This window comes from Centruroides sculpturatus, unplaced genomic scaffold (assembly GCF_000671375.1).
Source record: "Centruroides sculpturatus isolate CEXI.00-Female unplaced genomic scaffold, Cexi_2.0 scaffold1255, whole genome shotgun sequence".
NCBI classification, from domain to species: Eukaryota; Metazoa; Arthropoda; class Arachnida; order Scorpiones; family Buthidae; genus Centruroides; species Centruroides sculpturatus.
In genome coordinates this window covers 160,664-175,610 of record NW_019385385.1, presented here as the reverse complement: position 1 = coordinate 175,610, position 14,947 = coordinate 160,664, and the positions used below count along the sequence as shown (strand labels likewise).

The 14,947-nt window shown below is 27.4% G+C and overlaps 1 protein-coding gene across 1 annotated transcript in view; it reads right to left on the bottom strand.

The window, feature by feature from the left end:
• LOC111638395 (PAN2-PAN3 deadenylation complex catalytic subunit PAN2-like) overlaps nt 1-14,947 on the bottom strand; it is a 77,256-nt gene that overhangs the window by 50,959 nt on the left and 11,350 nt on the right. Inside the window, exons 4-10 of the mRNA XM_023384099.1 lie at nt 14,257-14,455; nt 11,120-11,238; nt 10,713-10,857; nt 10,499-10,637; nt 10,340-10,416; nt 8,562-8,686; nt 4,200-4,374 (exon numbers count right to left, since the gene is read on the bottom strand). Of these exons, the coding sequence (XP_023239867.1) occupies nt 4,200-4,374; nt 8,562-8,686; nt 10,340-10,416; nt 10,499-10,637; nt 10,713-10,857; nt 11,120-11,238; nt 14,257-14,455 (979 nt within the window). The remainder of the gene's footprint in view (nt 1-4,199; nt 4,375-8,561; nt 8,687-10,339; nt 10,417-10,498; nt 10,638-10,712; nt 10,858-11,119; nt 11,239-14,256; nt 14,456-14,947) is intronic.

The following is a 14,947-nucleotide window of genomic DNA, read 5'->3' as shown; positions in this document are numbered from 1 at the left end:
GACGCATTAAAAAATATACAAATTTTTGATGATTTATGCTGGCGCTCAAGATTGAGACGGAAAAAGCTTTTGCCATTCCTACATGCTTATAGGTTGGAAGGCAGGCGAGTTCGATTGTTGGCTGATGTTTTACAGGTTGCCTCTGAGAGATTTACTTATGATTTGGCTAGAGGAGAATTACTGAAACTCGATTTTTTAGTGGAAAACCATGTGGTAGACTCTCAAACCGTTCCCTCTCCGATTCAAGGAAGTGTACAGTTGAATTAAAGGTTTCAGCATGGAACTCTCAGGGTGCCTTTCTGACTAATCTGAATGACATTGATTTTGTTGAACATATTTCTAGAACTGATATTTTGGGATTGACCGAGACTTGGTCTACAGTTTCTTTATGTTCGAGAGTTAAAAGTACTAACTGTAAATTTAAAGTTTTTGAGGTACTGGCCACTAAAACTATGGGGAGAGGTAGACCTTCGGGGGGTTACTCTTGAGTATAAATGGTGACCTGGGAGAAGTAAACTTGCTTTTGTCATGGCAACATATGATGGTCATTAAAGTGAGATTTAATCGGAGACAAAGTGAGAGAGTGCGTGAAATGATAATTATATTGGTTTATCTTCATATACCTATTTTTGAACAATTAATTGCAAGATTGGACGATTTAATTTCTGATTATATATCAGATTATGATCTTCTGTTGATGGGTGATTTTAATGCATGAATTGGTTTGATTATGGATACTATTAGTGGTAATGATGTGATTTTGAACATTCGACTATCAAATGACAAAATTTGTAATAAAAGAGGGAATTTGCTTATTGATCTGGTGAAATCCTATAATTTATATATAATAAATGGTCGTTATCCTTTTGATTCACCAGCGGACTTTACTTATACATCTGGATTGGGTGCTTCAGTAATTGATTTGGTGATATTGAACAAATGTTTGGTGGGGAGTCTATGTAATTTTGTTGTTTCTGATGACTACATGTCCGATCATCATGTGGAAAATTTTGAAATTTTAATTGATATTGACGAGGATAGACAAGTTAATTTGATTGATAGGAAAAAACGATTAATTTGGATAGAGGATAGATCCAGTTTATATTCTGAAACAGTTTTGTTCGGATATGCAAATGTCGTCCTAAGTGATGGAATGGAGGATAGGTATTCTGAAATTTTGGATTTGATCAGGACATCAGCTAAACAATGTAGAATGGTATCATATTCAGGAATGATGAAAATGCCGTCTTCAGTTTGGTTTGATAGTGATTGTAGAATAGTGAAGAGACTGAAGAATAAGATGTTGAGGAGGTTCCGGACATCTCGTAGTAAAGATGATTTGATGGATTATTGTGGTTATAGGGCTGCCTTTCGATCATTGTGTAGGATAAAGAAAAAGAATTATTGGTCAAATATTAGTAGACAGCTGCAAAATACACGATCTTCTAGACAGTTTTGGTCTATTGTTAACAGATTTAGTAAGAAGAAAAAACCCGACAGTCAAATTTCTCTTCAAGACTGGGAATGTTTTTTGGTGCATGATTTTTGTCATCCAATTTCTGATTCAATTCTTGAGTTTGATCATGAAAATACTTCTCCTATTTTGGATGCTCCAATCTCATTATTGGAGTTAAAAACTTCAATCAGTAAACTTAAAAGAAAATCAGCTCCTGGCATGGACGGTATAAAAAATGAATTTATTATTTACTTACGTGATGAGGTGTGTTTAGAACTACTTACATTATTTAATAAGATTAAGGAAACAATGAAATTTCCTGAGCATTGGAGAAATGTGTTGTTGAAAATGATCTACAAGAAAGGGGATAAATTAAAGCCTCAGAATTATCGTCCAATTGCATTGCTAAACACCTTTAGAAAGCTGTTTACCGGAATTTTGGCAGATCGGTTGAGTCAATAGATAATGGAATTCAATATTATCTCTCAGTTTCAGGGAGCATTTGTTCAAGGAAAAGGAACTATGTATAATGTCTTCATTCTTAACAGGTTAATACAGTATGTTCTGTCAAGGAAAAGACGTAAAATTTATTCGATATTTGTGGATCTGGAAAAGGCATTTGATAGAATTAATCTTAATATTTTGTGGGAAAAGTTATATTCATTAGTACTTTCAACTTCGTTTATTAAGCTACTTAAAAACTTATTATGTAATTCAAGGTATCATGTGAGCGGTAATTCATCAACTACTAAGGGTGTTATTTCTGGTGGAGGCTTGCCACAGGGTGAGCCTTTAAGTCCTCTGCTGTTTATATTATTTATAAACATTTTATCGCAATTGTTTTCTACTTCAGAAACTTCAGGTTTTGCACTTGGAGATTTTGTCGACCTGCATTGTCTAATGTATGCAGATGATTTAATTTTGTTGGCAGATTCAAAGACGGGTTTACAGCGAAAACTTTCTTTGCTGGTTAATTATGCAGAAAGAAATGACCTCACAGTTAATTTACAAAAAATGAAGGGAATGGTTTTTCGCAATAAAGGTAGATTACTGAAATCTGATAAGATATTTGTGAATAATATTGAAATTGAATTTGTTACATATATTAAATACTTAGGAATGCATTTTTCTTCGTCAGGTGCATTTAATTATCATTTTAACTTAATGGTTGAAGATATACAGAAAAAGACAGGCTACATTCTTATTCTACAAAAACGTATGAGGCTAAGCTCTATGAGTAGTATGTTTAGGCTTTTTGATGCTTTTATTGGTTCCAGATTGTCTTATTTATTCCCTGTTTGGGTTTTGGAATTTCTGTCTAAAATAGAAAAAGTACAGATGAAATATTTTAAGAGACTTTTTAAAATAGAACGTTCAGTTTCAAGTTCTGCAGTTCGTCTTGAATTGGGAAGACCTCCTTTGGAACTGAAATTTGTGAAGGTTATTGTTTTGTTCTGGTCAAAAGTCATGGAGTTACCCTCATGTGATTTGCGTCGAATAACATATAATCTATTGCTAACAGCAGTTAAACCTGGTAAGAAAAGTTGGCCAGCTTCAGTTAAAAATATTTTTGATGGCTTGGGTTATTCCTTTTTATTTTTATCTCATTCAGCTTCTTTGTTGAGAACCCATTTAAATGCACTAATTCAAACTAAGTCAGATCAGTTGTGGAACTGGGATATGTCTTCCATATCAGCTAAACGAGTTAATCTGTTTGAATCACGCTTGGTCTGGTGTACAGCAAGTTACTTGAATTGTGAGACTAATTTTCTCACAAAAAGTCTCATTATGCAACTCAGATTAAATAAATTTCGGATTTTGTTTAAAGGCTATAGAATAAATATATTCAGTGAAGGGTGCTGTAGTTATTGTGGTGCTAAAGAGGAAGGAAATCTTCTGACTCATTTGTTTGAATCCTGTCAGGTGACATATCAACTAAAAAGTGCTATATTAGGAGACGAGTTCAGATGTGATTTTTTGAAGAACGAGGTCATGTCAAAAATCACCTTATTTAAGTTTTTTTCCTTTTTCTCTAAATCTTTGGAATTTCTCCGTTAATTTATTTTATGGATTGTATGTACATTTATTAACATGATTTAATCAAATAGTCCCCATTGTAAGAAATTTAAATTTAAATCAATAAACATTATTATTATTATTATTATTATTATTATTATTTATAAATATATGAATCTATAAAAATTAAAATCATAAATAAAAATCTGTTTTATTAAAGTATATTAATTTAATTATATTTTCTCAGAATTATCTGTATTAATTACAAACACATAATAATATAAACAAAAATTTTTATAAATATTTTTCTAAATTATCAAATGAAACTTTTTAATAAAATTAACTAAGTTAATAATATATTAACTTTATGAAGATTACAAAAAATAAACAAATTTTTGAAAAATATATATAAAAGAAACAAAATAAAAGTACTTCAAAAATTAAAATTTTACAATTTTTTTTATCAATTTGATAAACTTTAAATAATACTTATAAAATAGGAAAGAAAATAAAATAATAAAAAATCCACTGAATCAAAACAAGTTGTAACAAAACTGAAAATCATATGGAAATATCTTCTATAATTCTTATGATCTTGTTTCTTTCTCTTTTTCTTGAATGACTGAAAGCTTGCATGCATTATCTATCATACACATATTTTACATCACAATAACTCATGCACCATGAAATGCTAAAATGCATGCAGCTGAAGTTTTGTCATAACTTACTGACCAGTGGTTCTGGGGGACTCACGTGCTATGTCACGATGAGCACCTGGCCCCCTATTATCCAATGGATAAGGCACTTGATTGCGAAGAAAAATACCAGGATTTGGAGCATAACCTATTGGTCCTACCATTCTTACAGTACCAAGAATTTGGGGATCAATAGCAGGAGTACATCTGAAAATAGTATTTGATTAGAAAATTAATGAATATCAACCAATCAATTTCATTACTTTTTAAAAGTTGAAATGGTATTAATATAAAAATTAACATCACAGTAAGTTAAAAATATATAGTTTTTATTAGATCAAGCATAAATATTGCATAATTTTTTATGAGTTTCAATGCTAAGTTAAATTAACTTAAATAATCTATATATATAAAAATGAATGTGTGTGTGTGTGTGTGTGTGTGTCTGTCTGTCCTTTATGCATTACCACACCGTTTATCCGATTGCCGTGAAACTTTGGGAAGTTGTTTAATATACTCCGGCAAAGGTTTGTGGCATTTACCCTATGATAGATGGTGTGCGTTTACACGAGCATTCATGCACAGTGTGTTCGATCGATTTCAAATTGCGAAGACCATTTCCCCCCCTTCAAAAAATATCTCTATACATGCATTTGTGAACTGTTATCTACGATATTTGTAATAATTTTTGTTTAATCACTTTATTTCAATTTTTTTTGCTAATTACGTATTCGCTCTAACTTTGTTAAAATCTTAACTGTATCCCGAACAACAACCGAAGTTGTAGGAGGAAATTCGCCTATTTTACCGATCTAAGGATCCCCTTTTCCAAATTTTAATATCAACTCAAAATAATTTAAAAAGACAAATTACGATAAAACGGTTTATTATCCAACTCTCAGAAATTTCACAATGTGCCAAGGAAGAAAGGAAGGAGCAATTAAATAATTAAAATTATAAAGGATTAAAAAATATATATATAAAAATGGGGAATATTGCACTTCTGACAATCGCTGCGAGTGTATGGGCTAAATTTGGAGAATCCGTGCTTATTGCATGGACAATTGTACGAGGCCCGCTCACGCGTCGGAAAACCTGATTTATTCGTGCACCAGACGGAAAAACAAAAAATATCGAGTATCTACAAGTACTCCAATAAATAAATAGAAATGAAACGACACTTTGAAATGTTTTCCCGATGAAAATGAATAATAATAATAAGTTTCAATAAAAATGATAAAATGTAAATTTAATTTTATCATAACGAGTTTGCTTGAATTTCCTTTCTTCTGAGATCGCAGCAATGCGCGACGGGTAAGCTAGTACAGTATAAAGAATAAAAGAAATTAGTTTTTAAGTAACAGTATAAATTTATCATTAAAATTCAATAAAAGTGTGCAATATTTTATAAGCTTAATATAATTTCAAATTACTTATTTAATCAGAAATTATATCAAATCTAACAAAATATTTAACAATTTAACTATAAAAAAAAATTTCATAACATTAAGCAATATTAAAATGCATTAAGTTTGAAGTTACAAAATATAGCCAAATTAATATAGTAATCAAGAAATTATAAAGAAAAAATATTCATTAAAATATGTTTACATGTTGATAGAAATGTAAACTTGTGATTTATTTTCACTTGTTTAGAAATATAAAGATTTAGTTGATACAAGAGAGGTAATTAGTTAAATAAATAAGTAAAATAAATTTAGAAAGATAGTAGTAATTAGAAAAAAAATATTTTTACTAATTACTGTACTTATTCCACAGTTATCATCAGGACAATAACATAATGTTAAATATATTAGAGAAGTTAAAAATGAACTGAAATTAAATATTTTTAAAAACTAAATGTCTCATCATTAGATAAAACATTCTTTAAAACATTTTAAAGTAACAAACATACTGATTTAAATGAAGAATATTTTTAACATTTTGGATCAGATTTCTAAATACATTTTTTTAAGAATTTAAAACAGAATATAATAAATAAAGTTAAAAAGCTAAAAACAAACAAAAAATTAAGCATAATGAAATTTTATCATTACATGAAACCTCTAAGAACAAAGAATGTTATATGAATAAAAAATTTAATGTAATTACTTTTATTCCAAAAATATTTTCAGATCTCAGTACTATAAGCATATAATTATATAATCCACATTCATGCATTTTTCTTTTATTGCTGTATCAATCTTCTCTGTTTTGATCATCAATCTATATTCCTTTATTCTCCTACTAAAGATGCAGACCACATTTCCAATAAATTGCATGATTTATTCATTCTATGATGTCAACAGAAATTTTATAAATGTAACTTCTTTGTTTTTTTTTTATTTAGATTGTTTCTATTTCTGAATAAGTCATATATAACCAGAACTCTAAATTAACAGGTTTAACCTTACTATTAATGCAATACTGTCTGCTTTAGTTCTTTTAACATATGGATTAAGTTTGCTCCATCAATTCTTGTTACTTGATAATTTGATATATATTTTTAATCATCAGTTGATATCTTGCTTATATCTTTCACAAAATGTTCCAAACTAAATTAAATGGATATCTAAAAGAGCTGGCTACATTCATGATAACTTTAATCACTTTATGCCAAAATGATTATGCCAAACTGAAATCTATTATTATAGATACTTTTACAAAGTTCAGGCAGGGTTCAGTATTCCTCTGCTATTGAGAACCTGTTGAAGTTCTTGACTTTTTATATATGCAGCCTGAAATATGAATAATAAAATTTGTATGTTGAAATCCTTTCTTTGCTGTATTTTTTGTTCTAAATTCTTAAAAACTGTATTTGAAATCTAACACAAAATGTTAAAAAGTATTCTTTCTTCAAATTAATTTAAGTTTGTTATTTTTAAAAAGTACATTTGATCTAATAAGATATTTGGTCTCAAAAAAGCATTTAATCTCAGTTGATTTTGGACTTTTTTAACTTATTTAACATTATGTTTTTTCCTAAAAATAAAAAAAAATCACAAATTTCTTAAAATCCAAACATGATATAAGTAAACACAAAATAATAATTCTTAATATAAATAAAGTTTGCTTTTAATAGAAAAATAAATTAGACATAAACTGAAATAATTATCAGGTTTCCAGATGTTTCCAGTAATGTATTTTTAAATTACTGTATACAATAATTTAAGTAAACTGTTTGAAATGAAATGTAATAAATAAAACTTACGTACATACATACATATACATAGAGAGGAAGAGAGAGCTATGATTATTTATCTTAAAATCCATTATTTTGTTATTGTTATAGTTAATTATTAATGTTGTCTGATCAACTAAAAATGGTGAGTTTGACAAATTCTGTTATAGTTCAAAACCATCTCAAGATCTACTTAATTCTTTAATTTACTTAATTTTTAACATGAAATTCCAGTCTAAACTTGTAAAGAACCAATTATAAAAGTAGAAATATATAACAATTTTAGGTTAAAACAAAAAAACAAATTTTAAACAAGGATTTCTGTATATGATATGTTCCTTATTATTAATAAGCATTTTAAATTATCATATGAAATCTTCATAGAAAAATTCATAACATATATAAATACATACGAGTTCAAAAAATATCTGTCATAAAAGCTATTAAAAAAGCAATGTTATACATTTATCTGATAAAATAAAAATAAAATATTTGAGAAACAAAAATTTTTATTTATTCTTTTCATACTTCAGATTTTAATATATTTAATTTAATCACTAAATATGTTGATTTTAATCAAAATTAATATATTCATATATTCAATATAAGATATAGATCTTCTATATTTTATATTTTATATTCTATTATTCTATATTTTAAATTATAGAAGTCTAGTGAGATCAATCTATATTTTATAATTAATTTTATTTCTAATGACAAATTAACTCATTCTAATAAATAATAAATGATTTTGTTAAAAAATTAAATAAATAATATACAAAGTGTAACATATGCAAAAATGGTATTTAAAAAAATAACATACAAAGCATTAATCTTAATCAAAACCAGAGCCATTTAAGCAAAAATAAACTAAAACTATAATGATTTATGTACTGCAGTTTACAGTTAGAATGCAACTCATTTATTAATAGTCTTTCATTTACAAAATGTATATTTGAATACAGTTAATTGGTTCTAGGATAAACTTAGGAATCCCATCAGAAGAAAAGATAATTGTTGTTATGGTTCTCTAATTTATAAAATATTTACAGAAAAAGTTCTATAACTAACAACTTTAATATCAAATATTCCTTACAAATTTCTTAAAGTATATCTGCTATAATAAAAAAACTTCTAATAAATAATTTATATCAGTTGTTATCCTAAATACAAAATTTACATTTTAAAATGAAGAAAATAATTTAAAACAAACCTGTAATGAACTTTCATAAATTCTTCTGGCCAATCTGAGAGCAATTTTCCTGTACAATGAGGCATTGGAATGGTAGACAATGGAGTCACTTCATCATTTATATCAATAGGTGGATGTGGTTCAACCTAAAAATTTTTAAAATATTTATTGTTTATAAATCTATTATTATTAATTTAATATTCATGAGTATCTTTGATGTCAATTTTTAGAGTAAATTTTAGTATATTATCTAGGTTTCTCTTTTGTCTCACATTCTAATCAAATTTCATGAAACCATATTTTTAATATTTAATCACTACAAATCATTTCACAAGATTTGCAAACATGACTAATCTTTGATATTTATTATTTAATTCACTAATAAATTTAAAATGCATCATTGAAAATTACATATTTCTTTGTATAAATTTTTGTTTGTAAATTCATAAAATTGTAGATTTTCAAATTAAAATCATTTATAAATTTGTACAAAATGTATTAGTGACAGTCATAAAACAATAAAATTTTTCTTATTTAAAAAAAAAATTTATAAATTACAATAAATACATATAGTGTATATATATGGTACTAAAATTATTTAAATTTAAATATTTAAGAATAAGTAACAATATCATACTAATTAATTTTAATCAATACAAATCACTTCTGTAGTGTTTGTGTATAGTATTAACTATATGAAGTTAGTTACAATTTGTACTCTAAAATGTATAATTTATAAATTTTTTGAATGCAATATACATAAATAGAAATAATTTTATATTAAATAGATATTTATGCATTTATTTTGAGTTTAAAAGCCAAATGAATAAAAAATATAGTTATTTTTCAATTAATGACAAGACAAAGTAATTTCATTGAGTAAAAAAGAAAAAAACTGTATAAAATGTTCAAATTTACAATAATACAATGTACATTTAATTAATTTTAATATTGATTAAATAATCTAGTTTTTCTAATTTTTTTAATATTCAAAAAAATTTAATCATTCCAGAAAACTTAATTTAAAAAATCCAACAAGTTGCTCAACTTTTCTGAAAACATTTAAAACTGTGTATATGGCACCATCTGTTATATTTCATTATTATAAAATGTTTATATTTTTAATTATTATAAAATGGCAAAAAGCTTAATTTTGAGAATAGAGATGTGTTTTATAAAAAATTGTAAATGCTAATAATGAGTAAAATCTTTATTAAGTCTGACCCTACTAGAGATACACATGACCCCCATTATCTCCCCACCCCTCAATCTTTAACCATCAAAATTTAGTAGCATCAATTCCCCTAATAAACAAACATCCCTGAAAAATTTCAGAAATTTTTGACAAAAAGCACAGGAGTTATTAAGCTTGAAACTGGGTGAACAAAATCATGTAACCCCCCCACATACAGAAATTACCCAAATATTTTTCTTTTTTTTTTTTTGCATTTCTTGACATTTCAAGGTGTCCTGAATCCAAAAATGTAAAAATCTTGGGAGGTCATTTTTTGACCAATCTCCATACTTTCCCTGTTATATATAACAGCCAGGAAAGTAAAAATAAGAAATCTCTGAAATATTTCAAGTAATAATTCAGGTAGTTCTTATAATCAAATCACTAAAAACAAAGAAACTAATTTTTGCTTGGTTTTTATTAGTAAAACTAATATGTTAAATTTAAACATATCAAATAAAATAAATTTGAATTTATTAAAAAGAATTCAAAGCTAATAGAAAACCATATATTTTACAATTACAAACAATTAATTAACATGAAGAAAGAACTTGAATATTCTTACCGAATCAGGAAATTCAGTGGGTCGACTATAAGCATTGAAGTTCACTTCATTACTAGCTCCATAAAAATGGATATAGCCTAATTAATTAATTAATATAATTAAAATAAATAAGTATTTGACACAGATTTTGTTTTTATATAAAAGTGAATGAATAAATACCAGCAGCATCACCAAGGGCAAGAGCTTGACCAGATGATGAAGTATCAAATGTGAGGATGGCTTCACATCCATTTTCTACATGATGTATGTAAGGAGACTGATTATTATTACCTGTGTCCAATAATTGAAACTGTCCACTCTAAATGAAATAAATTTTTAATATAAACATTCATCTTTATCAAGAGAAACTCTTTGCTAAATAGTTCTTAATTACCTGAGAAACAACACAAATACGAGATGTGAAAGCAGGAACAAATCGTAAAAGTAATGGAGGAAACATAAGTTGAATAGGTGTCATACTACGCATAACTCTTAAATCATAAACCATTAAAAATCGATCAACAGTCAAATTACCATGTCTATAATAAAAATGTAAATTTATAAATTACTAAAATGTAGAATTATTTAAGATAATAAAACAATGTCATATTAATAAAAATATAAAGAATTACTTTTATTACAAAATAAATAATAACTGTTTTTTTTTATAAAAATAAATTTTTCATGCAGTATAGTGTCAAATTATAAAAAATATTTGGATAATTATAATTTAATAAATTTTTAAAAATAGAATTTCATATAAACAAGCTAAATACTGAATATAATTTAAAACAAAATTACCTGCTAGAAAAACCACATGTTACAAGAAGATTACCATGTACATCAAAATCAGATAGCATCCCAGAATGTGCATCTAGTGTATGTTCTACAGACAAAGAATTTGGATCACGTAATGTAATCTGAAAATAATGGTTTTTAAAAAATCATATTAATATAGAAAACAAATAATAATATATCAGTCATACATGTATTTATGTAAGTATATACTTTACACACTGTATATAGTAGTATAACAAAGATGTCATTTCATAAAATAAGAACAATCCATTTATTTAAAAATGTATTAACTTTAAAATATTCAAACTAAATAGAATGAATTAAAAATAAACAACAACAAAAAATTGTATTCTAATAAGAAAATAAAAGGTAAAGAGTATTAAATTAAGGTAAATTGGCCCACTAGTGGCCGAGCAAACTTCCTCCCCACAGTTTGAGTGGACTAGTCTCTGAACACTGGGAGTTCGGGCATGGGTTTGCACAGTGCTCACAGTGTTCAGAAACTAGACAGCATGGAGTTTCCCAAGTTTTCTCCACATTGATGATGCCTGAATAGAGGCCAGTTTCCCATAAAAGTACTCCCAGAAGGCATTATTTCCCCTGCGTGTGTATTGGCCATTCTATAAGGCTGGCTCTTTGGTCGCCTAGTGATCAAAACAAAGTTATTTAGAGTACAGTGTCTAATTGTGCCGAAAACTCCATATTAACACCCCTTCCAAAAAAAGAAAGGTAAATTAGATTGATTATTTTTATATATTAAAAAGATTAATGTAATTAAAATGGTAGACCATTAATCAAGAGAAAATTTTAACATAAATGAACATGCAAAATTTTAGTTACATAAATAAATAAAAATATATTCTGAATAAAAATTACATCTTTAAACTTATTCATATTTTCCCTTTATTTTCATTAAGAATAAATTTATACATTTATTAATATTTTTCTTAATATTTGTTTTTAATAATATAACTTGTTAATCATAAATTAATAATTGAAGACATGAGTGGATGATGATGATGTTACAAAATCAAAGTTTTAAATAAATTGATGTTAAGTTTTTATTATGTAATTTTTCGACATAACTATATCCAAAAAATAGTGTCACAGTACAGGTCATTTATTTTCTCCTTGATGGTGACATGTGAGAGATGATTACATTACATCTTTAATCTATGAACGTCAATTGAATTTTGAATAATTTTTGGTATAGCATCTTCATCCATTTATGTCTTCAATTATCAAATTAATAATAATTCATTTAAAACTACAATTTTTTTCCTTTTAATTTTCATAATAAATATTTAGATATGTATCCTATCCTCATCATGCACCTCTTAATGTTTACTAACAAAATAATTTTTGTAACAACTTCATTATATTTCAGACCTCACTGCAAAATACCAATTATATTTGCCTAGTAAGAAATATTCCTCAAAAATAAACTCAAATATTCACTTAAAATAAATATTGTAATTATATTATTAACGTTTCCAATTACCTAAATTTCAGCCACAGTTTTCATATTGCATTTCTTTGTAACCTGTTAGTGATCTATATTTTTAAAAATTACTGCTTATTTAAGAAAGCCAAAAATTTATCATTATTAATAATACAATATATTAATATAATATTTTAAAATATTCAGTATAGTGCAGAATAAAAAAAAACTTTGTATATGCCTTGATTATTATACTCTATCCCTAGAAAAATTCCATTTCTTAAAAAAATACTGTGATGTAAAATGTTCCCATTTACACAGTCTAAAAACAGTACACAGTTCCTTTACAACATAACAACACAATTTGAACTTTAATTTCTCAAACAAGCGAGCAAAATTCAGGCACCTGACAATTAATTTATAATCACAAAACTGGTTCTTGACCAGCCACACAGCTATACACTCTGATAAGCACACTTGTCAGCACCCCAGTCAGCACTGACTCCAGGCCAAAAGAAAGTGCATAATTTCTCCCTCTCTAGGCTGGACAATCTCACTCCATATTCTTAGGGATACGATTACATCAACCCACCTAACATGTGTGACAATTCTGTGGACTGTATATCAATACTTGATAACATACACACACCTAACACGTGTTACAATTTTGTTTAATTGTATATCAAACTTAACAAATACAAATTTAAATCTAGATATCCTGCAGCAACAGGCTACCCTTATAGATAATCCATGAAGTGCTCTTCAAATTATTCATTTCAAAATTTTATGTATTGTCTGCAGACTATATAGTGAGGTCAGTTACAGGTGACGACATAATGCAATTTCACTGCCGCAGCAACAAGAAATCCTTAAGGAACCTGTTCTCATTAGCATGTGACCAGTTACTAGAATCAATGCTGTCACCTTGTGGGATTTTTGATATAGTAGTTAGGAGGAATCATGGAAAATGTTTATTTTTNCTTCTGTTAATTGCATCTGTATGTAAAAATGTTACTGTTAACTATTTGTATTCCTCTGTAAATATTGTTTTAATAAAGGCGATGCGGGCGCCCATGGGGTCCTGTGGGGGCCTTATGGTTGCTTATTTCACACTTTCCTATCTTCCTTTATTTCCTCTGCTCTCTAACTCTTACTTTCTTTTACTCTTCCTTCCTATTCATACCGGGGTAAAGTTTGCACTAAATTGCAGATAGCCCCTCTTGTCTTTTATTAGAATAGAATATAGTAGTTAGGAGGAATCATGGAAAATGTTTATTTTTCACAGGATTTTTGTATCTTTCAACCAACTGGAGTTTATTTTCAAGGAAATATTTCTTACTAAGTATAATTGCTATTTTGTGATGAGGTCTGAAATGCTAAAAATGAATTTGTTACTAAAGTTCTTTCTTAGTAAAAATGAAGAGAAGCATGATGAGGATAAGATGCTAATGAAGGGTATGCATTATCTATTGTAGACTCATCACTGGGACATTATTGTCTCATTGTGATGAGTCTATACACCCTGAAACAGCATGGCTTTTTAACAGATAGTCTGAAACTATTGTCACAGGAATAGTGTGTGTGTGTAATAATATATACACATATGGTCTACAAAATAAAATTTTAAAGCAATTTTTATATTTCAAAATATTCTTCAAATCGTCATTAAACAATAAATTAATGAATAAATTATAGTTACCTTTCCACTTGTATCACCACAACATAAAAAGCGTGGATGACGTCGCATAATAACACAACCATTATTTCCCACTTCAATTGTTCCAGTTTCTTCCATTAGATTTAGATCAAATTCTACCATAAATGGCTGATGCCCTCCAACCAAAAGATTTCCAGATGGCATCAAGACCATACATTGCATATCTTGCATATGTTCAGAACTAAAAATAATTATCACATTTAACGAATAGCTTAATATCAATAAAATCACATTCATGTATTAATTTTCAATTATTAAATATTTTAAAAGAAATGTATTAAACTATACTATAGTATATACATTTATTTGTTTAGTGCCCATGACTGCTTAATGGTGTCTATGTTATTTATGTGTTAAACTATGTCCAGATGACCAGTGTGTAAGTTTAATCGTGTGTTGTTACTGAGCATATTGTATCAGCCTGCTTAGTTGCTGTTTAATATTGTTTATTTGTGTTTCTATTCTTCTTTGCCAGGCAGACTTCTGAAGTGTTTTTGATTTGTGTTTCTGTCTGTGGATGCAGTTTTAGTCCATGGTAGGTCACTACTGTGACTGCACCTTCTTAGACTAATGTATAAATGTCTGAGAGTCTAGAAATAGAAAGAGTGCAATCTAGTAATATGTAAGTGTTCACATAATGTAATGTTTTTCCTACTAGTTTAGAAGTGTTAAT